General features: G+C 46.6%; 13 protein-coding genes across 13 annotated transcripts; 8 read left to right on the top strand and 5 right to left on the bottom strand.

Annotated features, from left to right (window-relative positions):
- Positions 1 to 361: 361 nt before the first annotated feature.
- On the bottom strand, positions 362 to 1,582 carry PGA38 (Pga38p; the record flags this gene model as incomplete). Its single annotated transcript, XM_020211467.1, has 1 exon — positions 362 to 1,582. The coding sequence occupies one exon, from the start codon at positions 1,580 to 1,582 to the stop codon at positions 362 to 364; it is 1,221 nt and encodes a 406-aa protein (XP_020065738.1).
- Positions 1,583 to 2,303: 721 nt separating this feature from the next.
- Positions 2,304 to 3,047, top strand: CANTADRAFT_34556 (uncharacterized protein; the record flags this gene model as incomplete). Its single annotated transcript, XM_020208592.1, has 1 exon — positions 2,304 to 3,047. A coding segment is annotated over one exon (744 nt), but the record flags the coding sequence as incomplete, so codon positions are not given.
- A 304-nt stretch (positions 3,048 to 3,351) lies between these two features.
- DAO1 (Dao1p) lies at positions 3,352 to 4,407 on the top strand (the record flags this gene model as incomplete). Its single annotated transcript, XM_020209580.1, has 1 exon — positions 3,352 to 4,407. The coding sequence occupies one exon, from the start codon at positions 3,352 to 3,354 to the stop codon at positions 4,405 to 4,407; it is 1,056 nt and encodes a 351-aa protein (XP_020065736.1).
- A 1,043-nt stretch (positions 4,408 to 5,450) lies between these two features.
- CANTADRAFT_4637 (uncharacterized protein) lies at positions 5,451 to 6,089 on the top strand (the record flags this gene model as incomplete). The annotated part of the gene is made up of 1 exon (XM_020209329.1): positions 5,451 to 6,089. The coding sequence occupies one exon, from the start codon at positions 5,451 to 5,453 to the stop codon at positions 6,087 to 6,089; it is 639 nt and encodes a 212-aa protein (XP_020065735.1).
- Positions 6,090 to 6,219: 130 nt separating this feature from the next.
- Positions 6,220 to 6,948, bottom strand: CANTADRAFT_46925 (proteasome core particle subunit beta 6; the record flags this gene model as incomplete). The annotated part of the gene is made up of 1 exon (XM_020209399.1): positions 6,220 to 6,948. One exon carries the CDS (start codon positions 6,946 to 6,948, stop codon positions 6,220 to 6,222), a length of 729 nt encoding a protein of 242 aa, XP_020065734.1.
- Positions 6,949 to 7,441: 493 nt separating this feature from the next.
- Positions 7,442 to 7,717, bottom strand: TIM13 (protein translocase subunit; the record flags this gene model as incomplete). Its single annotated transcript, XM_020208936.2, has 1 exon — positions 7,442 to 7,717. A coding segment is annotated over one exon (276 nt), but the record flags the coding sequence as incomplete, so codon positions are not given.
- A 215-nt stretch (positions 7,718 to 7,932) lies between these two features.
- CANTADRAFT_20189 (putative hydrolase) lies at positions 7,933 to 9,534 on the top strand (the record flags this gene model as incomplete). Its single annotated transcript, XM_020206531.1, has 1 exon — positions 7,933 to 9,534. The coding sequence occupies one exon, from the start codon at positions 7,933 to 7,935 to the stop codon at positions 9,532 to 9,534; it is 1,602 nt and encodes a 533-aa protein (XP_020065732.1).
- A 1,149-nt stretch (positions 9,535 to 10,683) lies between these two features.
- CANTADRAFT_47746 (uncharacterized protein) lies at positions 10,684 to 12,910 on the top strand (the record flags this gene model as incomplete). The annotated part of the gene is made up of 3 exons (XM_020209501.1): positions 10,684 to 12,542; positions 12,688 to 12,823; positions 12,866 to 12,910. 3 exons carry the CDS (start codon positions 10,684 to 10,686, stop codon positions 12,908 to 12,910), a joined length of 2,040 nt encoding a protein of 679 aa, XP_020065731.1.
- A 1,771-nt stretch (positions 12,911 to 14,681) lies between these two features.
- Positions 14,682 to 17,768, top strand: CANTADRAFT_33138 (uncharacterized protein; the record flags this gene model as incomplete). Its single annotated transcript, XM_020208497.2, has 3 exons — positions 14,682 to 15,729; positions 15,934 to 16,350; positions 16,429 to 17,768. Coding segments are annotated over 3 exons (2,805 nt in total), but the record flags the coding sequence as incomplete, so codon positions are not given.
- A 149-nt stretch (positions 17,769 to 17,917) lies between these two features.
- On the top strand, positions 17,918 to 18,193 carry TIM10 (protein transporter; the record flags this gene model as incomplete). Its single annotated transcript, XM_020211466.1, has 1 exon — positions 17,918 to 18,193. One exon carries the CDS (start codon positions 17,918 to 17,920, stop codon positions 18,191 to 18,193), a length of 276 nt encoding a protein of 91 aa, XP_020065729.1.
- A 293-nt stretch (positions 18,194 to 18,486) lies between these two features.
- On the bottom strand, positions 18,487 to 19,263 carry CYT2 (cytochrome c1 heme lyase; the record flags this gene model as incomplete). Its single annotated transcript, XM_020211465.1, has 1 exon — positions 18,487 to 19,263. One exon carries the CDS (start codon positions 19,261 to 19,263, stop codon positions 18,487 to 18,489), a length of 777 nt encoding a protein of 258 aa, XP_020065728.1.
- Positions 19,264 to 19,470: 207 nt separating this feature from the next.
- On the bottom strand, positions 19,471 to 20,618 carry ERV29 (Erv29p). The gene has a single exon (XM_020207317.1). It carries the CDS (start codon positions 20,467 to 20,469, stop codon positions 19,546 to 19,548), a length of 924 nt encoding a protein of 307 aa, XP_020065727.1. The 5' UTR covers positions 20,470 to 20,618; the 3' UTR covers positions 19,471 to 19,545.
- Positions 20,619 to 20,808: 190 nt separating this feature from the next.
- Positions 20,809 to 26,998, top strand: CYR1 (adenylate cyclase). Its single transcript, XM_020207316.1, has one exon. The coding sequence runs from the start codon at positions 20,823 to 20,825 to the stop codon at positions 26,823 to 26,825; it is 6,003 nt and encodes a 2,000-aa protein (XP_020065726.1). The 5' UTR covers positions 20,809 to 20,822; the 3' UTR covers positions 26,826 to 26,998.
- Positions 26,999 to 27,353: the final 355 nt, after the last annotated feature.

Below are 27,353 nucleotides of genomic sequence, written 5' to 3'. Positions count from 1 at the left end.
TTAGACCAGACTTGGGACTGGACCACAGGGGATCATAAGGCTACCACAGTAACATAATTGTGATGGAATTTTAGACCAGAGTGGTATTGAACCACACGCTTCGTGGGCCAGTTCCTTTTAGTCAGCAATGGGGTTGCACTATCAGGCACTCTGTTCATAGAAGGCCGATTACTTTTAATCAGGTAGAGGTATGAACCACACTAGTACCAGTCTGTTTCATAGGCCAATTAACTTCAGACAGTGGAGGGGATGAACTCCAGTAATTACCGACCCCCAAGATAGGCCCTACGCGTAGCAGATAAATATCGTTCTTCGTTACTATTATACAATATACACATTAACTCCTGGAAAGTTAACAGGTCTAGATCATCAACAAGACGGACCCTACGAATGCAAGCATTCCGGTAAATGTAATAGTGGCAGCGCCGTTGTCATAGGCAGATACGACTGGAGACGATGAAGCAGGAGCCACCTTGGAAGAGGACTGCACGAGAGTGGTGGCACCTGGGGTTTGGGTTTGGATGTTGTTGCTGATGACGTTGATGGTGGAAACCACGGAGGATTCGGTGGTTTGCTTGGCTACCGTGGTCTTAGGGGACTTGCTGGTGGAGGTCTCAGTGGTCTTTGGAGCCTCGCTGGTTTCAGTAGTCTTTTCAGTGGTTTTTTCAGAAGTTGGTGGGGCAGTTTCTGGCTTAGTTTCCGATGCTGAAGTCGTCAAAGGACAGTAAGTGGTGTAGGTGGTGTGTTCCTCGGTCACGGTGGTAACACCTGTGGTGTGAGGGATGGCAGTGCACTTGTTGTCGCTGCACGAGGTGATGGTGATCACGGTGTGTCTGATATTTGTTTCAGTAGACACTCCAGCAGCAGAAGTGACCACTGGGGTAGTTTCAGCCTTGGTGGTGGCAGGGGTAGTTGCAGCCTTGGTGGGTGTGGTGGTGGTCAAAGGACAGTAGGTGGTGTAGGTGGTGTGGTCTTCAGTAACAGTAGTCAAGCCAGTGGTGACCACAGTCGCAGAACACTTGTTGGCAGAACATGAGGTGATGGTGACGACTGTGGTGGCGTACTCGGTGGCAGTGGCATCCTTGGTAATGTAGCCAGTAACTACAGAATCAGGCTGAGCACTGGAGCCGGCCTTGGCCCCCTGTGAAACTGGACCAGCTGGAGATGAGGACTTCGAGGGAGCAGTGGAGGTGACAGAGGTGGCAGGAGCAGAGCCAGAAGAGCTTCTAGTGGCAGGCACCTGGGTGGTTATCACAGTCAACACACCGTCCACGGTGGTGGTGTATGTGGTCTTGCTTTCGATCTCGGTGGTGACAGAGCACGAGCCTGCGCTACACACGGTACGGGTGATTTCCACCTGGTCAAGGTCGGTGGCAGTGGCATAGTCGTAGATGGTGGATCTTTGCTTTTTGGAGGAGGATGGAGCCAGCGAGGTGGCAGCCCCAGCAGCGAGGGCATGCGAGTTGGGTGTCGACAGGTTGGTGTACACGAACGATGAGGGCACCAACTGGATCAGCGACAGCTGAGAGGAGGCGGCCAAAGCAGTGCCTGCCAAAGCTATGATAGATATGATTCCTTGCATGGGGATATGAATGGTTTGTAGAATGAGGCTATGAATGAGATGTATGGTTTCATCTGGAAATCTGGGTCTTATATAGTGATTTGGGGCCATTGACGACGGGCTGGTCCAGTTCCATGTCTGCGATAGTAGCCAGGTGCCGAGCCCCAAAAATAGCCAGGGTCGCTGGCACGCGAGTTCGTTTAGGCAAGTGCCAGCATGGGCTGAGGCGCCGCTGTCATGACTGCGTTCCTGCCTAATTTCGGCTGCTGGCGATATGTCCGTTTTAGCTGCGAAATAGGAGGGCTGCTGGTCTTCCTTCCTAATCGGGCCTGACAGCCTGCAGGAAACTTTTTGACAGCGGGGTCGTTTGCAGGTTGGACCCCAAAAGAAAGTTTACAGGTTGGATCATGGGATTATCTTTTTGATCTGGCCGAGATGCGTATTTCAACAAAGCTAACCCATCCTACTGCCACAAACCCTGGTGCTTTGCTACGACCAGGCCTGCTGCAAAGACCCCCGAATCTGTACCACACAAACGGGCTACATTCTCCCACGAGCATACGATAGCACTCCGGCACCACCGGCAACAACTACCTGCTACACCCCAAACTCGTCCAGCTGCAAGCACCCTGAAGGCTTTGTTGCATACGATCCCATTTAGCTGCACGCGATGAATTTCCTTCTGATTTTGTGGGGCTTTTGGGCTCTTTTCTCTGCCACAACGACGTACCCTCCTGATGCCCATCACCGGTACCTAGCGGACGATTCCATAGAACAGACCCTCGAGAGAGCCGATTATTCGTTGATCTTCTTCTATTCCGAGACTTGTCAGTACTGCCAGATATTCAACCCCACGTTTGACTACGTCAGTGTTCTTTTCAACACCCCAGATGCAAGCTCGTGGGAAAAGCCTCTGTCGACAAAACTCCCGTTCCAGGTGTTGAAGACCAACGGCAACTCGGAATCCAGGCTTACCCAATTGTTTCTGGTGGCCTCATTCCCCACATTGAAGCTCTTGAACTACAACACAATGGAGATTATTTCATACAACTACAATGACCGAGAACTCGCAACGGTAATGGGGTTCATCGCCGACAATGTTCCGCAGGCAGTGCCCAACTACGACAATTTTCGCTCCCCAGTGGTTGATTTCAGCTCTACCACAGCCGAGGGTATCTTGGCACAGCCTGCCACGCTTATTGTTTTTATAACGTCCTACTTGAAGGACTGGAAGGAGTACCAATACCCTACCCATTTCTTCCAGCAGCTTGCTGCCGGAGACAAGTTTTCTGGGGTCAAATTTGGTGTGGTGGACGTGAGTGAGTCGACCAGCGACATTGTGACATCCTTCAGAGTGAGCACCTATCCTTCGTTGATGTACGTAGGCGAAAACGGCAGCTTCAAGACCTGGAAGACCCAGTCGCAGAGCCACTTGACCAACGATCAGCTTGCAGAAGCCGAAATCGTCCTGTTTCTCGCAGATTTGCATCTGGACTCCGGCGATGACAGTTCCGGCTGGTGGCACAGTAATTTACAGGAATACCACCAGAAGTTGGGCGAAAAAACTAGCCACGACAAATTCAAGGGCGTCCACAGGAAAGGATTCAATTTGAACGGGTTCAACTTCAACCCCGACTCTCCGCCCCACGATGAGGAGGACGAGTACTTGGCTCTACTTGAGTACATAGAGTTGTAGCGCGACATCTGCGATGTCGCACCACTTGTGGGTTGCACAATAATTAAATGCATGGTATTTTCAACCACCGAATACCGAACACCAACTATTGTAAATGTCTAACGTCATTGTGCTAGGAGCCGGGGTCTGTGGGCTCACGGCGGCGCTCGAGCTCAAGAAGGCCCAGCCCCATCTTTCAATCACGATTTTGAGCCACAAACTCCCGGGAGACATAGACCCTGAATACACCTCTCCATTTGCAGGAGCCAATTGGCACTCGTTTGCCAGCCACCAGGAGATAGAATTGCAGGAGCTTGACAAGGTGGGCTACCGGGAGTTCCAACGTTTGGCACAGGATGTTCCCGAGGCTGCAGTCACCGCAGTGAACGACTATGACTACTTCTCTCAGGCAGACGTGGACCAGGCCAACCACCCCAAGGACCTCTTGCCGTGGTTCAAGGACTTCGTGGACGGCTTCAGGGTACTTGATCCTCAGGAATTACCCCCTGGGATTGCGTTTGGTTACGTTTTCAAGGGTGTGGTCATCACCGTGCCTCTCTACTTAAACTGGTTGGTGCAACAGAACTTGAAATTGGGCAACCAGTTGAGGCGGACCAGGAAGTTTGGCTCGTTGCAGGAAGTCAAGGACCTTGGAGCTGATATTGTCATCAATTCCACTGGGCTTTTGGCTCCTCAGTTGGTCGATTTGAACGATTCCCGCAAGAACTATCCCGTCAGGGGCCAGACGCTTCTTGTGACCAACAGCGCCGCCAACAGCATTGCAGTGTCTTCGTTTGAAGGGTACCCCAACGAGATGCTCTACATCATGCCTCGCAAGGAGGGAGGGTCTATTATTGGTGGCTGCTTCGAGGAAAGCTCCGACACCAGCGCCAGCGAAGCATTCACAGAACGTCTTTTGGAGAGAGCAGCCAGATTTGCACCTGAACTCGTCGATCCAAGCTTCAAGAACAACTCCTCTCGTTTCGACGTAGTTAGAGTCAATGTGGGATTACGTCCTTTCAGAGACAGCGGAGTCCGGGTCGAGGCTGACCCACACAGACTGTGGTTGATCCACAACTACGGTGCCGGTGGTGGTGGGTACCAGGGTAGCTATGGCTTCAGCCAAAGGGTGGTTGAATTGGTGCAGAGGAAGACGAGTGCCAGGTTATAGGATTGCGAGCGATAAGTTAGTGGCGGATTATGCATACAGGATCATCATCTGGAACCCAAGAAAAGGTTGGTTTCCCTGAAGTAAGGGTTTAGGATACTTATTAGTCTGGTAATGAAAGAAGCACATACTCAAATAGTCCATGTGTGTACGTTTGTCCCGCTTTCGTTCTAGAAAGTTGCAAGAATAAGACTAGTAAAAGATTGAATTACTATAATTCAATTAGATTCACTTTGGGGTAAAAAGCGTGGCCAATAAATATTACATTTTCTGTATTTGGGCTTAAGTTCCACTTCTTTAAGTGGTGCAAGCAAGAACGAATCAGAAATGTACTCCTGAGCAAGCCTCACTTCCATTCATCAATGAGGACCAATAATTAGATACATTACTTCCACCCAGCTAACACCAGAAATTAGTGAGCTCACTCTCATCCATTAATGGGTGCAAAGTAGATAAATAAATGTATCAGTTCTACCGAAGTATCACCTGAAAATCAAAGCTCAATTTACACCTTCTAGCTGCAGAGATTCTCTTTCTCTTCTTGGAATGCACAACGATTGTTGCTGGGGCTACAGTCAAAATTCCAGATGTTTAGCCCGGAGAACTGCTAGGGCCAAAGACACCCCACCTCCAGTTAAAACACAACCCATATTTCAGGCTACAGTTAGCATCAATTTCTATTGTCGTGTTACACACCAAAGGGCCCGTTTTATCCTCTGGCCCACCATATTGTGCTCTATAGAGTTGGATATAGGTGAACCTTGTGTGCAGGCCTTATGTGCAGGCCAAAATCACTGTGAAAGATTGGAGATTTAGCTCGTTATTGAACCTCGAGCACACCTTTAAAACATATCTGCCACCAGCTTTAGTCTTCCAAAACTAGTCCTCGGAGTAACATCTTCCCGAGGGCACCATTATTGGGCAACAAGTATGAGTAGATATTAGCCTAATATAATCACCACTCACGCGACACGCACTCACGTGACTCGTGTCGACGTGTTAAAACGGCTCCACACTGTCAACACCATTCACCATCACCGCCTACCATGAATCTCTTCAGCTTCACAGGGGACCTTTCCCACTTGGCTAGCATATTGATCCTTTTGTATGCCATCGAGAAAAACCGCTCCATTGCGGGCATATCCTTGAAAACACAATCGTTGTACGTGTTGGTGTATCTCACCAGATACTTGAACTTGTTCTACAAGTACTTCTCGTTGTATAACTCACTTCTCAAGATCGTGTTCATTGGCTCCTCATCGTACACCGTCTACTTGATGACCAACAAGTACAAGAAAGATATCCAGGCCAATGTCGACAGCTTTCCTTCTCGATACTTGATTGGGGGCTCTTTTGTGTTGTCGTTGATCTTCACCTACCATTACAGGATTCCCGATGTGTTATGGTCGTTTTCCATATGGTTGGAGGCTGTTGCCATCCTCCCCCAATTGTTCATCTTGCAAAGAACTGGCGAGGCCGAAAACATCACCACCCACTACATCTTCGCCTTGGGATTATACCGTGCATTGTACATTCCAAACTGGATATGGAGATACTTTGCTGAAGACCGTTTTGACTACATCTCGGTATTGGCTGGGCTCATCCAGACTGCCATCTACTCCGATTTCTTCTACATCTACTACAACAAGGTGATGAAGGGCAAGAAGTTTGAATTGCCAGTCTAGTGGTTTTAGGAGACCCACATCCTAATAAACGAAATACTGTGAATGATACTCTGTTCTGTAGCGTGTATTGAAGGAAACTATCCCTCTTCAAGGGTGTACTCTGTACGTGATCGTTGTGTAGCGATCCAAACTAATCTCTCTTCAAGGGGTGGTACTCGGTTCTGATCCCCTCCTTGGTGACAATTAAAATTTCCAACCCGTCACCAACCTGGATGTGTCTCTCTGTGGCCGAGGAAAAGGCATCCTTGACCAAGTCCAACACCTCCGGCAACGTCAAGTACCTCAATTCCTTCTTTTTCTTTCCGTCAGTGCCTGGCTCGTACTGGTTCTTGAAGTTGACCTGGTTGTCCAAGAAAGGCATGATCAAACTGGCTGCAGCACCTCCAGCTCTGCACTGCTCTCTTTCGTAGGAGCCAACCGGATCGTATGAATACACCGCACCCTTACCCTCGTCGTCCAACCCAGCGATCAACGTGCTGACGTAGTAGGGGAAGAATCTCTTGCCGTACAACAAATGCTGGATATATCTGGCAGCACTCTTTATCGACAACTTCTTGCCCCCATGGTCAAACTTGTACCACTTCAATTGGTTTCTGAAACGATCTATGAGCGCTGCTCCGTCAGCAGCAAAGCCGTTTGCCGTCATCACTATGTCATCGCCCACGTCGAAGATCTTAGGTTCATATCTGGAGTTAATTGAGTAGCCGACTACTTGTCTGGTGTCACCTGCCAACACGGCAAAATCTTCTCCGGCAATTCCTAACACTGTACCACCATTGTCCGAGTATGGATTGAATCTGTGCTCGATGGGAACCGAGTGGACCTCGGCTGAGTATTCTGATGCTACGGTGGCGTTCATGGTGGTTGTGGTTGTAGAATATCTGGTGGTGGAACATATTGCCACTGGTGGTGAGGCCAGGCGCGCGCACGACCCAACATTGAATTTGCAGCGATAGAGGTGGGAGGGAAGAACAGAGCCTGAAAGTGGCAGGCTGGGTAGCTCGACAGGTGCTTTAGGCCAGGTGAATCCGAGCAGCCATGCTAGGTATAAAACCCAGACTTCAATACTTAAAAATGGGCTCTGGAGCCGACATTGACACAATTCATATCCGGACAACCATCCGAACCAAAGACGGTAAACTTCTCCAAGCACGCTACGAGCATCAAAGGACATAGCCAGATGGCTACGATGTCTATTAAGAGTGGTCGAGACGGCTCGGCAACTATATACAGCAGCCAATCGTGCAGAAGAACGATCAGCCAGTGGGTGGAGTCAACACGGCGCTGGCACTCCACACCAGGGCAGCACCGACGAATATGGGATCATCGGGCGCAGGCTTGGAGAATGGCATCTAGTTATTGGAGGATTGCTGGATTCTGGTGATGTATGCCTTGGAAATGACGTTCCACGATCTCATGTACTTCTCCAAGCATTGGTTCACGCAGTAGTCCTCGGCACCGGTCAAGGCGCTGGAGGGCTGGGCAATACATTTCTGGAAGCAGTTTTCGGTGATCTTGTTGACCAACTCCGATGCGTTTGCAACTGCCAACTCTTGGGTGATCTGGTCTTGGATCTCTTGCTTGACCTGTTGCGATCTGACGGTGTTGCTTCCCGAAGAAGAGCTTGTGGAAAGAGATGAGCCTCCGAATAATGCCATATTGTGTGTGCTACGAGTGGTGGTACTGATCTTGGTGATTTTCACTCATTTTTTTGTGTAGCAAAATCCACCTCGATAGGTGCGCACGTGACCAGTTCCCTCGGATGCCTGTGATAGTGACCTTGCCAGATAAGAAAAGCAAAACACATCAGCAACACCAGCTTGAGCCTACCAGAGGGCACGGAATGAGTGAAACTTCAGAGGTGTCCAAGAACTCGACTCAGGCCGGAGTGGACGAGCAGGACGCTCATTTATTCGTGCTAGTTCACGGGCTTTGGGGTGGTCCAAATCATATGAGAACCATAGAATCCACAATAACTGATTTATTACCTGACATATCCAAAGAGAAAATAGTCACCTTGAAGCCGTCAAGCTTCAGATTCTGGAAGACCTACGATGGGTTGAGACTTAATTCGCAAAAGGTCATAACTGAAATCTTCTACGAGATCGAAGCCTTGAAAGGCAATAACTTGAATGTGAAGAAAATCAGTTTCGTAGGATATTCCTTGGGTGGTTTGATTTGCAGATATATCATTGGGCTATTGAATGAAATCAACTTTTTTGATCATGTTGAGCCTATTATTTTCACAACTTTTGCTACTCCTCACGTAGGAATCGAGTTCTTCAACAAGAATATCTTTGACTCAACTGCAAACAAATTAGGAAGATATTTATTCGGAAAATCCGGCAGAGAGCTTTTTCTTCATGATACCCAAAAGGCATTGAAAGACATGGCAGATCCTGAAAAGTATTTTTACCAAGGGTTAGAGAAATTCCAAAAGCACATTCTCCTAGCCAATATCAAGAATGACCGGTCAGTGGCATTCTATACCTCCTACATCACTGAGTATTCCCCATTCGATGATTGGAGCTTGGTAGAGATCAAGTATCTATCAGATTTACCAACGGCAAGGATAGGAAAGTCTCACGTCAAGCCTAAGTTTGTCGATTTAACTCAATCAAATCTTTTAACAAAGACTGAAGCAGAAGATTTTGCGGGAAATATTCAGGAGGAAACGTCAATTCTAAGAAGAAATAAGATCATCAAGGTTTTGGTTGTTATTGCAATCACTTTATTCTTCCTTCCAATTTGGATCCCAACCATTGTCAGCACCAGTGTGTTCGTTTCTGTTTACAGTTTGTTGAAGATCCGAATTGTTACTGCTCCAAACATTGAAGCGCATTGGGCAAGAGTCAGAGATTCAGTTTTTAGGGGATCTCCTGTAGATCCCCAAGACGCAAAGGTGGGGCAAGATAGAAGAGATCAAAGAAGAAGGTTGGCCAGACACGAGTCATTCAAAGGTGATACCTCGCAAATGACTGAGAACGCGTTGGAAAATTTCATGTATGCCGAAGAACGATTCCACAGACGCTCAAATGCAGGGAATGACGACAATATCATCGAGGAAGAAGATGGTCAAGATGATGACGAAGAGGAGGAGCTAACTACGGTACTTGGTCGTTCGAAACACATTGAGATTGATGTTCCTGGAAATGACGGACAAGCCGTAGCACACCTCGAAACCTTAAGACTTAAGGATCTTTCTAAATTTCCGTTATTCACTGAGCAGGCAAAATTGGCTATTGGTGCAGACAAGAAGTTTATTATCGATAATCTCAACCAGCTCAACTGGATCAAGATTCCGGTGTATTTGGATTGCTGGAACGCCCACGATGCTATTGTGAGCCGTAGGGGCCCACGTACCAATGCCAAGGGAACCTCTGTGATTGGATTGTGGTGCTCAATTTTGCGAAACCACTTGTCGGGCAAGGATAAGACTAGCTAGGGAAGAGCTATGAGACCGGGATGCCGCTATGCAACAACTATTTATAACAACATACCTCCATTATAACATGTACCTGTTAGAAATTTGTGAGTACTTGTGTGATTGTGATTGTAGATGATCTTAGATTGGAACGAAGGGTGGGGGTTACATTTGGACATGGGAGATTGCAAGCGTTCCTGTTGGTTTTGAACAATACCAGTTCATTTTTAGTAAAAATGTTACACTTTCTAATTTGATATCAAGTTTGAAACCTAATTCTTTGCATTCTTCCAGCTTGTCCAAATGGATTCTTTGAGCGATGTATAAGTAATATGTTTGCTCATCACATTCAAAACATGGATAATATCCAATTGGCCAAATCCTTAAGAAAAAGACTGCTCTCTGGCGAACGATAATGTCAGTACAACATTAGCATTTAAGATTTATTCTGCTAGCTGCTGAAAACTGCTTGCATAATTCTGGAGTCCTAGTCAAAAATATGAGCTTCAGACAATCCCAAAAATGGATACGCAAACTGCCCACTTACCAGAGGAGGGTGTCTCCTCGAGGAACTTGCTTCTTCAAGTGTTAAAGCCTCAGAAAACACGAATATGATCCCCGCAAGGCCAGTTGTCACCAGGTTTCTAAATTTACAGACTGGACGAATTACTGGCATTCACCAGAATGATTGGTCTGGCTATTATCGCATCTAGCTATTGGTGGCCTGGCCCAGCAGCATAGGCACGAAAGGCACAGTGGAATCTGACATCTGTAATGTGCCTGGAACCTCAATTCCCTGCAATTCAGCTGCTGGCTTATCTACTCGTGGCACTTTCTGGCACTCATTTTCCTTCACTTGCGGCATCGGACCCTGTCAGACCAGCAGTGAGCCGCTACCGACAGAAGTCCCAAACCACCACCAGCTAGCACTCCCATCTCTGTACCACCAGACCCACCACTACTACCTGCCTCGCACCACTTCCTCTCCCTCTCCCTCTCTCCCTCTCTTCCACTCCCTCTCTCCCTCTACTTTCTTGCTCCGCACTCCCATGTGCTAACGAGGCTATTTCATCCGCGTAGCAATCACAGGGCCATTTACCTTCCACTCTTTTCCACTCCTCCATCACCATGTTTAGACTAAAGCCCACGACTTTCGTCAGGGGCCTCCGCATGGGGTTCAGGACCCAGTCCTACCACCCCATAAGGCACTCGCCTGTCGTCAAAGTGGTAGCTGCTGGGTTGGTGGGAACGGTTTCCGGATCGCTTCTCTACTCCCACACCATCTGGAACGACGTCCATGCCATTGACACGTCTGTGCACGAGCTCGAGCCCGTCAAGGACTCAGAGACATACGAGAACGGGCTCTACCTCGCCTCCCAGAAAGAGGAGCAAGACCAGTACGATCACTACCGCCAGACCAAGACCGGCCAGGGGTTGCTCCTCAAGCGGATCTTCTACTACCTCAAGTTCCACATCGACGACTACATCATCAACCCGTTGGTCACGTTTGCACGTTTCTTGGAGTTGTCTGCAATCTTCGTCCCTGTGCTTTTGACGTCGCCCCTCTGCTGGTTTGGCAAGAAGAACCGCAAGACAGGCACCACCGTCCGCTCGGGCGCCAGGCTCTGGTTCCGGTACTTGCGGTGGTCTGCCGAGTTGGCGGGCGCCTCGTTCATCAAATTGGGCCAGTGGGCAGCTTCCAGAACCGATATCTTCCCTAAGGAGATGTGCGAGGAGTTGGGCACCTTGCACTCCAACGCCAAGGCCCACTCGCTTCACGAGACCAAGCGGATTATCAGCCAGAGTTTTGGCGACCTTCCCTTCGATGAGATCTTCGACGAGTTCAACGACAAGCCGTTGGGAGTTGGAGCCATTGCCCAGGTCTACATTGCCAAATTGTCCAACAAAGCGATAGAGAGAGTCAAGGACTTGGAAAAAGAGGACTCCAAGCGAAAAGTGTCCCTGACCCAGAGCCAGCAGTTTCTAGACAGTATTTTGGTGACTGAGCACGGCGACACTCTCACCAACAACCAGCACGTTGCAATCAAGGTGTTGCATCCCAACGTCGAGGTCAAGATCAACCGTGACTTGCGGATCATCAAGTTCTTCGCCAATGTCATCGACGTGATCCCCACCATGGAGTGGCTTTCGTTGCCAGACGAAGTGGAACAATTCTCGGTGTTGATGAGACTCCAGTTGGATTTGAGAATCGAGGGCTTGAACTTGGCCAAGTTTAGAGATAACTTCAAGAGTAGACTCGATATCCACTTTCCAAAGCCCTACTTGAACTTCACAACCAGAAATGTGTTAGTCGAAGAGTTTATTCACGCTATCCCTATGAGTAGGTTGTTGTCCTTAGAGGGAAACTTCGGTAAGAACCTATCGAAGGAAGTCAGTGACAAGGGTTTGGATGCATTCTTGAAGATGTTGATTCTCGATAATTTCGTTCACGCTGATTTGCATCCTGGTAATATGATGGTCAGATTCTACAAGAACGAATTGTTCCCCCATGAGAAAGAGTACAAGATCGTCAAGTCAAGCAATGAAAGCGAGACCAACAAAATCACCAACGAGTTGTTGAAATTAGGTGATGATAAAGAGGCCTGGTGCCAGAGGTTGGAATCCCTTTACCAAGAAGGTTATCATGCAGAGATTTGTTTCCTTGACGTTGGTCTCATCACGGAATTGAACCACGAGGACCGGGTCAATTTCATCGATTTATTCAAAGCATTATCCGAATTCGATGGTTATAAAGCAGGTGAATTAATGGTTGAACGTTCGAGAACCCCAGAAACGGCGATTAACAAGGAGATATTTGCCTTGAAGGTAGAAAAATTGGTTGATCGAGTGAAGGAAAGAACTTTTGCATTGGGAAACATTAGCATTGGAGATTTGCTTGACCAGGTCTTAGGAATGGTCCGGAGTCATCATGTTAGAATGGAAGGGGATTTCATCACTGTGATTGTAGCCATTTTATTATTGGAAGGAATTGGTAGAAGATTGGATCCCGATCTTGATTTATTTGCAAGGTTCGTATATGCTTGTCTATTTGGATTCCCCACTGAGAATGAGCTTTACATGTTTTTCACCGCCTAGTCACCGAGAATAATCTAAACATGTTTTCACCACCTAGTCACCAAGAAGCTCATCAAACCATCACATACTAACTTTTAGTTCCTTGCCCGTGTTGAGAAAATTGGGAGTACTGAAAGAAGGCAGAGACATTTTGCGAAATGAGAACTCCTTGAGTATGATCAAGGTGTGGTTGGTACTTGAGGTCAGACAGTTTATCAATGCCTCGATCCAGGATGTAAGTATACCGATATTGCAAACGAACCCTACTAACATACAGATCCACGCGTTGGTGAAGGCGGACATGTTGAGTCCGAATATTTAAGATCCAAAAAGAAAGAGGATAGAAGTCACTAGAGAAGCGATGTGTTATCCTGAAAAACTAGGAAAACATTAATGTAATCGGAAGACTAAGAAAGAGACTCTTCTTATGATTAAGAATGTATAGGCTGATGTTGTACGGATAGAGACCAGTTCAGAATTCGATATTGAAGGGCTTTCGCGAATATTGTGACCATTGGCGTGATACGTAAGAATATAGCTTGAACATGCGTACCAGCAAGAGAATGCTTTGTCATTATATGGAATTCAAAATTATGAGAGAAATCTTGATAGAATAAAATCACTCACACTTCATGAATTGCTAAAAAGATTTATATTGGCCACGATAAGATCTAATCCATTTGGACGTTTCATTTAGCAACTAGGATCACTTGAGCCGATCTTGAGGGCCGGCTGCACATTATATATTAGACAATGGCGACAGCCAAACGACACTTTTAGATATGATTGTGTAGAAACGGTAGTAGTGTTGCGCCGCAGCGTCCACTATAGTAGCTAGTAGTAAATCCAATACCTTGCTACAGTTCTAGCTGGCAAAGAGCGATGATTGCCCTATCGAACCTATCTGACTACACTGGGGTGGCTGGTCCTTGGTATACTCGAAGATGTGGTTTGGAAGCAGAACATCCGAGGTATGGTAATTTCAAAGTAATGAAAGTATTAATTACCAAAAACGATAAGCGGATTCGACGATAACAGTTTGAATTGTACCGCAATTGTTAGATGGACACATAGTGCCAGGGTACGCGGATTAAAGATAAAAATATGCCCTGGTCTAGTAGAGATGCTAGAGCCAGATAGTTTTTTACAACAATAAATGGTCCATTAATAAATGAATTGGTACATTAACCAGGCCCGGCATGACAAATTAAAGATAGTAATCTGAATACCCCATCAATGAGCTTGTAAAACGATACCCATTCGAGACGGTGAACAATAGTTTATGACTAAGGTATCCAGCATTATTGATTTAATGTATAATCTCAGCCGAGATGTCCTCAATCTGACGCCTCAAATTGTTCCCAGACTACACGAATACGCCAGTGGGCACGCAATTCCACTACAGCAAGTCTACCACTGTTGCTATGTCGGCCCTTAGGCGCCCAGCCTCCGCTACCGGCATTCTAGATCGCGCCTACGCCGCCCCAACGCCCCGTCTGGGCTTGACAGGGCTTACTGGTTTGGGCCCATGCCCACCGTCGCCGCTACCACCGCAACCATACAATTAACGTCTCCGCCCTCGCTAGCGCACTACCACGCGGTACCAAACCTTCGCTACCTCGCTAATCCGCCGCGACTAGCTGGGCTTAGTAGGCTACCAGCACCAGCACTAGCACCAGTACTAGCCACAGTACACCTACCACCACCATCCCACCGCCACCATCCCACACCATTATACTACCACCATTTCCCCACCACTACTATAGCACCACTGTCGTCACCACCACGTCCTTCCACCACCACCACCACACTGCCCCCACCACTCGCCCAACGCCTCCCCGGCGCTGTGGTGCAGCTCGCTCGCTCAACCGAGTTGTGTGCACTCCCTCAAATTTCCTCCAAAGATGCGGCCAGTAACTCTCACCATCTACCACAGTGAATCCCCCTCCGCTGGTACATCAGGGCCCCTCCTCCGTCGTACCAACTCCACCATGGGCTCTGTGCACAACGACCCGCCTCCTGGGCTTCTGCCGCCCGAAAACTTCGTGGAAGTCACCATGAACCGGACTCATCCCACCAACACCCCCAACGAACAGAAGCCACTGGCCAACGAGGCAGAGTTCCTCCGAAACAATCACACCCACTGGCAGCACGGCGTCACCACACCCTACACCACCTTCAAGTACTACAAAGTCAACAACATCAGCACCAAGACCCGGTTGAACAAGTTGAACGACAAGGGCCTCTACACGCCCAAGTTGGTGGTCGACAGGGTGGACCACTCTGCATTCACGCCCCACCTCGCACGTCAGGGTGCATCCACTCCTCCGCTTACCCACAAAGTGCTCGACAAGAACGTGTGCCGGACAGACACTGGTGACAGCATCTTCTCGGGACACTTTGCCATCCCACGGGTATCCATCAACATCCCCTCGTACAACGACACTGACGAGTTCGGACCCGACTTCCTGGTGCCGCAGATGTGCTACCAGAACCACTTCGACGCCGACGACTTGACCTACACTTTCGGAGGCTTGTGCGTGTCTGGCAGCTCGACGTTTGAGCACTTAGGGTTGCCCAGCTCCGTTTCCTTGGATAAGATCTCCATCCACTTCCCATGCGAGTTGCCGCCATTCGTCAGCCGGGAAATCTTGACCAACCCGTTCATGTCCCAGAACAGAAACTTCTATCTCTTCAACCCCAAGCGCGCCTCCTTGACTTACTTGGACACCTTGGACCCCAGCAACTCACCTGGCCACATCAACTCGTTGATAAGTACTGAGATCTCCGACAGACACATCTTCTTCTACGGTGGCTTTATGATCAAGGACGAGTCCGTCACTTATAATGCAGATATCGACCGCTGGATCATCAAAAAGAAGTTGATTTTGAACAAGGATGGATACATCTTGGATCGTCTCTCGTTCAAGTTCATCAAGGTCGACCTCAAGGAAAAAGTGGGCGCTTTCAAGCACGAGGGTAGACTAGGAAGTGCCATTGTTTCGAACGTGTATCGCAAGCATGAGAAACCAGGCAAAAACCCTACAAAAGCTCTCCTGCCCCTGATCTTCACCGAGAGCACCTCGTCATATTCTAATTCCACCAGTCCCTATATGAAGCCCAACCAGTCCCCAAAACACAGTCAAGATACTTTCAAGCTTCCTGACTCCAATACGAACATAGCATCTATTTCTCAAGTCACCACGCATCACGACAAAAAGGATAACCTGGAACTGAGCACTTCTACGGTCTCTAGTATAAGTTCGTTGTTGCACTCGAAATCCAAATCCTCCCAAAAGGAAAAGACAGCCACGAATAATATCTCAACATTACGCACATCTGCAGAACCCTCGTCAAAGGTTTACGGTTCCAGCTTGAAATCTGTTTCTACAAGCAGTTCTAGCAACAGTGCAGATGTTTCAAGTATCGGTGTATCGGAAAGCTCAGGAAGCTTGAACAACTCACCCATTGCTGGTTCTAAGACATCCAAGTTGAGCATCTTATCCAAATCTTCCCGGATTTTCCATAGGAGTCATCACCAAAGACAATTAAGTAATGGCACTCCGAAATCACCTCAAGCTCAACCACATACTTTGAAGAATACCTATTCAAAACAGGTGAAGCAGCATAGATCGAATTCCCAGCATAGTTCTAATGATAGCAGACCAGTGTCTCCCATTCAATTATTGCAGAAATCCAAGCAAGAGGGTGTTAATAGACTGGATAGTCTGCACAAGCAAGAAACTGTCCATAAGCTGGACAGTCTACTCAAACACGAAACAATCCATAAGCATGACAGTCTGCATAAACATGAAACCGTCAATAAGCCAGAGCTCAAAGTGGATCTACAACAAGTATTGTACTCTCCCCCCGAGTCTAGGTCCACAACGCCGGTTTCCTTTGAGAAGATACACTCATACAAGCCCCCTAGCTTCGAAGCAACTAAACAAAAGTATCAGGAAACTAAAATTAATGAAATCGATTCAGATTCGACTAGTGCAGACGAAGAACAGAATAGAAAGCACATCTTGTTCCATGAATCAATATTAAAGACAGGTATCAATGGTGTCACCGTATTTATTTTTGGTGGTTTCCGGCCTGTTGAGTCCGAGAATGGTGTACTTAAATTTGTTGCATCAGATGAGTTACTCAAAATTGACCTCGCATGTACGGATGATGGCAAGTCTATCCACTTTCATGCTGAGGGATTGATGTTCGATATAAGTGAGAGTTGCCGTTCCATGGCCAATGTGCCAGATGCCTGGCCATCGCCAAGAGGCTACTTTGCCCACTCTTTGATCAACTATAGCGAGAAACATGAACATTGCAACAATGATATTTTCCAAGATTCGGATATAGAATCGATAGCTTCGAGGAGAGCTGCATCACCCTTGAGCAGCTCATCGAGTGCATCATTCCGAACTATATCCAGTGCACAAGAAAACAAGCTTGCTATTCAAGGACCAGATCAGTACTTCAAGGGTAAAGCACTTTTAGTCCAAGGAGGTTGTAACGAGGAAGGGGAATCCTTCAGTGGATTCCATTTGTTCCTCTTTGATACTGGGCAATGGAAGACCTTGACCACATATTGTTACGATTATTATGAGTATCCCATCAAGCCTTACGAAGACGATGATAATTCCAGGTTTTTCAAGGGTGGAGAAGTGGATGATCCCAAACTTATTGAAGCAGAATTGAGATCGTGTCACCACACAGCATTGTATTACCGAAACGAAGGAAGGGACTATCTCTTCTTCATGGGTGGTTTCAGAAATGACTTTTTGAGGCATTTCGACAAAACTCCATATGTTTCTGAGAAGTTTGATGTTACAAGACTTTCAAGATTTGCATTTGTTAGCGATAACACCAACACAGCAAGAATTCCGGTCCTAAACCTTCAAACGCAAACATGGCGGTTTTTGAGATACTACAACGATGTGGACCATATTGTGACCGACAAGTATATCGACCGGGTGAACTACAATCCATTGTGGCTTAACGCACGAATTGCAAATTATGGTGGTTCGATTTCGTTGAATGGCAAGAGTATCACCATTTGCCATGGGCTTTCCATTCCATGTCCCGCAAAAAAAGAGGACTACGAAAAGATGCGGAAGGAGATCCCCCTGAGGTTATTCCTATGGGGAGCCCATGTCCACTTTACTTTCCCCGATCTATAATTTACGTGTAATGATTACTCAATTGTAGAAGATGTCGTGTGTCGCAGCGGTTGCAACCGGTTGCGGCCGCGACACGCTGCTTACGTAAGCGCACCACTATGAAAAATTTGATAATTTCAGCAACTTTGGCCACCATATTACACTACACAATGTTCGGTTTAGGTGGAGCAGCTCCTCAAGTATCATCCCAGCAAAAGTTACAAGCCGCTGAGGCGGAATTAGACATGGTTACTGGCATGTTCAACCAATTGGTTTCCCAGTGTCACAACAAGTGTATCAACAAGTCATATAGCGAGTCGGACGTTAACAAGCAAGAAGCACTTTGTTTGGACAGATGTGTCTCCAAGTACTTCGAAACCAACGTCCAAGTCGGTGAGAACATGCAAAAGCTCGGCCAATCTGGTGCCTTCATGGGTAGACAATAAGCTGGCAATACCTCTGTATATAAAGATATGACAAGTGAATTAACGTATTTACAAAGTGACTATGTAGAAGTGGGAGCTTTGCTGTAGATGGAGCAGAAGCTTTCAGATACGGCAGATCTGTAGTCATGGCAGATCTGCAATTATGGAGTAACCCCAGATATGGCAAGTCTGTAGTTATGGCAAATCAGCCAGTTGTGGAATAATTCCAGTCAGAGCAAACCAGTCAGCTATTAGACTGAAAAGCAGCTTTGAACCACGAACGTCACCATATTCTCCCCAGGAGACTGACCAGACTATAACAACCCCAAAGCACGGCCCATCCGGAGCTTGATCCCCTCCCAGGAGTTGATTTTGGGCCTGACGTCCAAGAAGAAGCTGGCACCCTTGCCGCTGCCGCTGTAGAAGTCGATCACATACTCGACCTCGGTGCCACACCGACTGATGACCCAGTCGTGTCTATCGAAAGGCTTCTGGTACCCCATCACTGTGGAGTTGAACCAGGCCCTGGGTGTGAGCTTCTTCAGGTCTCCCTTGAAACTGGTCAACGTGATGCCTCCGCACGCTTGTTTGGCCTCTTCGATGTTGCTGCTTTCCCACTTGAGGATGTGGTTCCATGCCTTCTCGTTGACAGCATTGTGGATTGGAACCACCGTCTGCATATCCTGGGCCTTAGGATCCCAGCTTTTGCGCACCATGGCCTCGTAGAACTGCTTTTGCGATGGGTAGATCCAGTTCTGGTTGGCAGATGTTCGTGGTATCGAGCTGATTTCTCTGTCAGTGGGAAGATCTATGTTTGAGGTGGTGGGAGGAGCATCTGCTTGGGTGTCTGAGCTGCAACCCGTTGCCGGCTGTTGTACTTCTATGGCTTCAGGCGCATTGACAGCACTTATGGATACTTTGCTTAGCCAGTCTGCCCTGGCGCTATGATCCACGGGACAAGCTGGTTGTGTTTGTGGGTGTGCAGGGGCAGGAATTGCTGGTTGTTCGGGCGCCTGCGAGGACTGGGCCTTCTCCATCCACGCCTGACGGCTGGAGTGGTCTACTGGACATTTGGGCTGCTCTTGACTCATGATGACCTGCTTATTAACCCGAGTGCTATAGGTGAGAATTTGTAGGACCCTGCACGTGACGAAGTATCACGCGATCACATATTTCAGCCGTACCCCAGGCAGAATTTGGGCCATCACAGCTGCGCTACTGAAATAGTGTGGAAAGCCTCATTGTACGCCACAATACCCCAAACTCTACTGCAGCACTCGGTGCGTTTGCTATCCCGAGCCAAATCCGCTGGTCTACAGTCATTATCATTAGCCGTACATGACGTCTATCTTGTTATTTACATGGCAGAACCATTAGTAGATCTTCTTCTTTTCGTCAATGGACAATTCTCCAGCACCTGCGTTGACGATGATCAACAAGCCCCCAACAATGGATAAGGTCTGGAAAAACTCGTACTTCAAGAAGTCACGGTTGGAGTCCAGGGCGCCGTACTTCCAGAAGGTGTTGACAAACACATTGTAGGTGAACAACAACACGGTCAAGATAAAGGCGGCGAACTTGGTCTTGTAACCCACCACGATGGAGCCGCACGACACAACCCCAATCAAGATGATGAACACTCTGGTCACCGACCAGGAGGCCGAGAAAACGAATCCCAAGAACAAGAAGATCAACAACAATCTGCCAGCCAATAAGAAGTATTTTTTGTTGTCTTGGTTGTCCAACATGGGCAATCCGGGCATGTTCAACGATCTCTTGTCTCTAACAAGCGAGTCGGAAAACGCCAAAACTAAGCCACCGACCACCGACAAGTTTCTCAAGATGAACTGGCCGTCGAAGATCAACCCGTACGCCAATCCCTGGCAGAACACCACGGCAACCAAGGTGCTGGTGGCAATCACAGAATGCTTTCTCAACACCAAAAGGGTGGACGCCGTCAACATGGTGATCACGTTGAAGAACAAGAATGTCAAGGTGAACCACCGCCAGATGTGTCTGTAGTTATGCAAGTAGTAAACCTGTTCAGACCACTGGCTGATGATTCTCAACGAGTCTTCCAAGAATGTGGCCACGATGAACGCTCTACCGATGGCAGGCACGTATGGCTTGAGTGGCTTGCAGTAGGAGTCGATGAGTTCCTCCACTTTTTTGGACACATCTTCAAACTGGTCCAATGGTGATTTGGAGGATGAAACTGGACCAAGATTGGTGGGGGGTGGGACGCCGTTGGCGCCGCCAAAGTGATTGTTAAACTGGTTAGGACCTCGGTAGGACATCGGTGGAGGGAGTCTGTGTAGCTAACAGGAACGTACAGAGCCGAAGGATGCACCGAATGAATGAAACTGACTGGAACGGTTGGCCCCACTGTTCGACAAATTGACACGCAGTTGTTTGGGTAGTCGTGCGGGGCGACGTTTTTCGGTGGGGACCGCGAAACTGTCACGTGCAGATCAATGGAAGACGGCGCTTCCGAGTAGTGAGTGGGGGTGATGCCGGGTACTGGCGGCGGTGGGGTGGGGGCATCCGTGGGTGTATGGCACGACCGCTTCCGCAGGCCAGCTGGAAGTACCGTTTAAGCACAGTAGCTCGCAGAATGCGCCCGGTACTTCAGAACATGAAATTTCAATAAATGAGTCACGTGCACACAGTCACGTTCCACCTCGCTGAAATTACTAAAGGGTCAATTACCGTCAATCTCCAACACTTACCACCATCAATGAGTTTCTTGAGACGTGACAAATCCAAAACAAACCTAAAGCCGTCGTTCGGATTCACTGCTGGCCAGTTGCCCTCCCACAAAGACGAAAACCACTCCGTCAAGCGGGCTCACGTCTCCAACGACCCCAACTCCCCCACCACTGGCACGATGGTTGCTGCTGCTGCTGGGGCCAACAGTGGTCAATTATCGCCTGGAAGCAAGCAAAGTGGCGGACATCCGGGATTCTCCAAGAGAACCTCGTCCACCACCATTTCGCCAATCGTTTCGTCCAACTCATCCATCAACTCTGGCAACCAACCTCACGCCAGACCCGACGACGTGAATGCGTTGTTCACATATGCGTACGACGAAGAAAATGGGGCCAGTGACAGCCCTCTGCATACCAAAGATTCAGCATCCAATTTCTCCCAAGACAATTACAGTCCTAGATCATCGGTGGTGTCCTTTCCCATGACTCACGAAGAGGAAGAGATGGCCAGCGGAGATCCGGTGAGAAGTACTACCTCCAACTTGAAGGATAACTACCGTGGATTCCATGCCAACCAGCACCCCAGAGGCGGCTCCAACACCCCACCATTGACCCATCCAATCAAGCCCAGATTCAAGAAAAAGAGCGGCTCGTTGCTTGGAAAATTGATCTATTCGAGCAGAAAGGAGGTCGAGCCTGTGTCTGAGCTTCAGAGTATCAGCCCTCAAAATGATGCATTCTACCATCCTGGTGGCTCTGATTCCAGAAGCAGACAGAATTCAGTCTCCAACACCAACAGATCTGCATCTGTTGGCTCTTCCAACACCCATCACCAAAGAAAAAGTGCCAGCTCCACATCTTCATCGTCATCTAAGCACAAGTTTAGAATCCCATCTATTTCTTTGGATCATCATCATCATCACAATGCTGCTTCTGCTCCTCCAGCAGTCACTACCCCACCATTGAGTAGTTATATTCCGACAAGTGCCAACAACTCACCTCATGCAGTCAAAAGCGACTCTGCTCGTCCTTCTTTAGCATCCTCTGGTACCACTTTCAACTTAGACATGAATTTAGATGAAATGAAGGGAATCGTGAAATCACCTCAGAATGAGTCCACGACTTCTAATGATCCAATACTATCCAAGATAAAGTTGCCCGCCAGACATTCGGTTTCCAATATGGCTCTTTCCTATTCAAATGAGAATATTAGCGATGCAAAAGGCGGAAGCTGGAAAGCTCCTGATAGTTGGGATGTCAAGCTTGACGATCCCAAAAGAAAGGAGTTTGATTTATTTGGTTCTGACGATAGCGATGAAAAAGATCGTCCTAATGACAAACAGCAGCACTATGAACTTGATACTTCTTCTTCTTCAAGTGTTACTCTGGCTTCTTCTATCGAAGGAAAGACCAAAAAGCACAAACATACTAAAAAGGAGGAATTGGCTCGCCTTCCCTCACAGCTGAATCTTCCGGTTCTCTATGGGTCTCGTCAATCATCTCATATTGTACCCAGCCCAGCTGATGCCAAAAATTTAACCAAGGGGCCAAATCATACTGTCAGAGTGTTCAAAGAAGACAATACTTTTACCACTATTTTATGTCCATTGGAGACAACCACAGCCGAATTATTAAATATTGTCCAGAGGAAGTTTTTTCTTGATTCTACTTCGAATTATCAATTATCAGTCTACGTTGGTAACTCTGTCAAAGTTCTTGAGCCTTTTGAAAAGCCTCTCAAGATTCAGTTGGGTTTGTTAATGCTAAGTGGTTATACCGAGGCGGATAATTTTAGAATCATTGGTCGTGAAGATTTGTCATTTGTATTCAAATTCGTGGTTGAAAACATTTTCTTGAGGAACTTGACTCATGACGAGGAGACATTATTATCGAAAGATTACGTCGATGTTGATATCTCTGGGTTGGACTTGAAGAATATACCAATTATTTTCCATCAGCATACCTATGAAATTGAAAGATTGAATGTGGCAAATAATCCGTCGATTTACATTCCCCTTGATTTTATTCAGTCTTGTAACAATCTTACATCCATTGTTTTTTCCAGAAATGGTGCTTCAAAATTTCCAATGAACTTCCTTGAAGCTACAAAATTGACATATCTTGACATGGAAAAGAACTTCTTGGATGAGCTTCCAACAAAAATTAGTCATTTGAGACATCTCACTCATTTAAAACTTAATTCAAATCAATTATGTCACTTGCCAAAATCATTTGGGAAGTTGAAAAATTTGATCTCCTTGAACTTGTCTTCCAACTACTTCAATTCGTACCCAGAACCCCTTAGTGAATTAACTAGCTTGCAAGATTTAGATTTATCATACAATGATTTATCTGAGTTGCCTGAATCCATATGCAAGTTGACCAATTTGGCCAAGCTTAACCTTTGTACTAACAAGTTGACCAAAAAGCTTCCAAAATACTTGAGTAAGTTGACCAATCTCAAAAGACTTGATATCAGATATAACCAAATCTCCAATGTGGATGTTTTGGGTTTGTTACCAAATTTAGAGGTCACCTATGCATCTAAGAATAACATTTCTACTTTTAATGATAAAATGGAAAGCCTTAGGTTATTACATTTCGATAGAAATCCTACCACAAATTTGCAATTCAAAAGTCTTCTTAACATTTTGACCATTTTAGACTTATCAAAAGCCAAGATCACCTCAATTCCTGCCGAATTTTTGACTAAGATTCCCAACGTTGAAAAGTTTGTATTGGACAAGAACCATTTGGTCAATTTGCCCAATGAATTAGGTGGATTAAACAAGTTAGTATTTCTTTCTATCTATGGTAACAACTTGCAGACATTACCTTCTTCAATCGGTCAGTTGTCATCTTTACAGTATTTGGACTTGCACTCCAATAACTTGCAAACATTACCCAATGAGATTTGGAACTTGAAATCGTTAAGTATGTTGAACATTTCTTCGAACATTATGACATCATTTCCAAAGCCCCCATTTTCCGTTGCGAAGAGAATTCTGTCTTCCGCTAACTTTAGGAATTTCGTTGCTGATCCAATTAGTGGTAAGGATAGCCCTGCTGACTCCAGACGCCCATCTGTCCATTCACCACTCCAAAATGATACACCTTCCTCAGCTGGGGAATTTTCGTCCAGGATTGATATCGAGGGAGGGGATGAATCTGATACAATTGACAAAGGAGAACTTACCGAAGGATCTACTCAATCCCTTAGCTTTGCGAATACTTCTTCATCACTCGCGGATTGTTTGATGATTTTAACTATGGCTGACAATAGATTAAGTGATGACTGTTTCGAAAGCATATCCTTTTTGATATCTTTGAAATCGTTGAATTTATCATACAATGATTTCCTTGAAGTTCCTGAAGGGGGGTTGAGGAGACTCACGAGACTCACGGAATTATATTTGTCTGGTAATGAGCTCACTACCCTTCCTGCTGATGATTTGGAAAACCTCAAGGCTTTGAAGTTACTTTTCGTCAATAACAACAAGCTTGTTGCATTACCTGCTGAATTGAGTAAGTTGACCGAATTACAGCACCTTGACGTAGGTTCAAATCAATTGAAATACAACATTTCGAATTGGCCTTACGACTGGAGTTGGCACTGGAATAAGAACTTAAAGTATCTCAATTTTTCAGGTAACAAGAGGTTTGAAATCAAACAAAGTCACGTTAAGAATCCAGAAACAGGAGAAGATTTTGACAGCTTGCTTGTATTGAAAAGATTGAAAGTTTTGGGCCTTATTGATGTGACATTGACATCTACCTCGGTCCCTGATCAAAATAACGAAATGAGAATTAGAACCACCGCTTCTGAGTTGGATAGTATTGGCTATGGTGTATCCGATTCCATGGGTATGCGTGATCATGTTTCATCAAGAGATATTTTCATTCAAAAATTCAGAGGTAATGAAGGTGAGTTATTAGTTTGTTCTTTCGATGGAAAATGTGGAGCACCAAATCAGGCCCATAAGATATCTGCTTTGGCAAAGGCATTGTTTGTTCCTAATTTCACCAATGAGCTTGAGAAAATCAAAAGCGATGATGAAATTAATGATGCAATCAGAAGAACGTTCTTGTCTTTGAACAAGGAAGTTAATGGTATTTTAGCTGCTAAGCAGAACAACAATCTCCCACCGAATGTTCAGATTAAACAAGACTTTTCTGATCTCAGTTTGCGGGATGATGGTAACGCTGGATGTGCTATTACCATTATTTATATCAAGAACAAGAAGCTTTACACTGCGAATATTGGTGATATCGAAGCATTATTGTCTAGAAACAATGGTGATCATATTCCTTTGACGCACAAGCATGATCCAACTAATAGACATGAGTTTGAAAGAATTAGAGCTTCGGGTGGTTACGTCTCTGGAGATGGTGCCCTCGATGGGGATTTGACCGTTTCCAGAGGAGTGGGTTTCTTCAACTACTTACCACATACACATTCTGGTCCAGACATTTCTGAAATCAGTCTTACAGCAGCCGACGACGTGATTGTATTGGCTACCAAGATCTTGTGGGACTTCATCTCTTACGAATTGGCGGTTGATATTTTGAGACAAGAGAAAGATGACCCTATGTTGGCTGCTCAAAAATTGAGAGATCTTGCAATTTGCTACGGTGCTTCTGACAAGATTGCAGTTATCGTGGTCACCTTAGGAGAGCAAAAGTTGAGTAGACTGAAATTTGGTTCCAATGCATTATACCATAATTTGGGAAGAGAGAATGACGTTTACGGTGCTGCCAAGAAGAGAAGAGACCGTTTTGTTACAGGAGATTCTCAGTTGAGAAGACTCGAAGAAGAAATCGAACCCCCAGTAGGCGAATTGGCCTTGGTGTTTACTGATATTAAGAACTCTACTTTATTGTGGGATACATATCCTGCATCAATGAGATCGGCCATCAAGACCCACAATAGTATCATGAGACGTCAATTAAGAATTGTGGGGGGTTACGAAGTCAAGACTGAAGGTGACGCATTTATGGTGTCCTTCCCATCCCCAACCTCGGCCTTATTATGGTGTTTCAACGTCCAACAAAACTTGCTCACAGCCGATTGGCCATCTGAAATCTTGGAGACTGATCAATGCTGCGAGGTTGCTGATAGCAACGGAAACGTGTTCTTCAGAGGGTTAAGCGTTAGAATGGGTATCCACTGGGGTGCCCCCGTGTGTGAACCGGATGTGATCACAGGAAGAATGGATTATTTCGGGCCAATGGTCAACCGTACCTCTAGAATCAGTGCTATTGCTGATGGTGGACAAATCGCCGTGAGTTCCGATTTCCTTGATGAAATCGGAGCATTGGGCAAAATCCACGAGGACATTAAGGCAGGAAAGATCTCCTTGATGGATGCGTACCAAGGCAACCACCGTGCAGGGGAAATCATTGAGAAGGAACTCACTTCCATTGAGGAGGTGGGCTGTTACTACTATACCCTTGGTGAGAGGAAATTGAAGGGACTTGAAACCCCCGAGCCCATCACATTGGCATTCCCTGAGAAATTGAAGATAAGACAGGAGATGCTTCAGAGGTCGCAGAATGAGACTTCTATTGGTACCAGAATAGTAGGAACTTTGCCAGTTGATGCCATTTTCAAGTTGCGAACTGTATCGTTGAGATTGGAGAATGTCTGCTCTTCAATCAACGGAGGTACACTCATGAACGAGGGCTTTTTGCACCAGTCGTCGGGAGACATGATCGAGCGGAACACGGCATTCAAAGAGTCTGATGTGGTTGCCTTGCTCAATCACATTGTCACCCGAGTCGAAGGATGTGCTACCACTTTACAGTTGAGACAAGACTTGAGCAAGGTCAGTGGAGATAATGGACGGATAGCTTTTGCTCACGGCAAGGGCATAGGCCAGGTTCTTGAAGAATTGAGTGATTTTGTCCTGAAATACGGCGAACTTCTCAACAGGACTGGAGAGTAATCGACAGAGAAAGAGAGAGCTTCTACTAGAGGAGACTAGAGTAGAATAATTTATGCATGATTCACGTAACAAAGACAGGCTGTAGGCGTGTTACTTTGGAGTAATACAGAAACACACGATTGAAACGGATAAGCACGTTGTATGTAAATGTGCTACCATTGCATGGGAGGGCCCTAAATAGAGACAGTGGAGCCAGATTGGACCATTTAAGCCATAAATCATACGGTGACATACCGAATTCTCTGGTGGTGTCTACTTCTAAGTGTTGATGCGGGATTGGCCCGGTTGATAGACAATAAGGAGCACATCTTGCGCAACTGCCAATACACTACGTTGCTACAATGCCGGGATCGCCTGTCTATACAATGCGATACGTCACGTATGGAAGCAAGCGGCACGAGATGCGTATGGATACATGCCACGAACCACGGAACCTTGCATGCATGTGTCAAGAAGTCTAACCAGGCTACTAAGAAGGCTAATTCGGGCCACATTATGCAGTATGTTGAAGTATCATGTAGGCGTATT

The sequence above is a fragment of the Suhomyces tanzawaensis genome (assembly GCF_001661415.1).
Source record: "Suhomyces tanzawaensis NRRL Y-17324 unplaced genomic scaffold CANTAscaffold_2, whole genome shotgun sequence".
Taxonomy (NCBI): domain Eukaryota; kingdom Fungi; phylum Ascomycota; class Pichiomycetes; order Serinales; family Debaryomycetaceae; genus Suhomyces; species Suhomyces tanzawaensis.
Note: the sequence above shows the minus strand (reverse complement) of the source record. Positions and strands in the feature narration are given on the sequence as shown.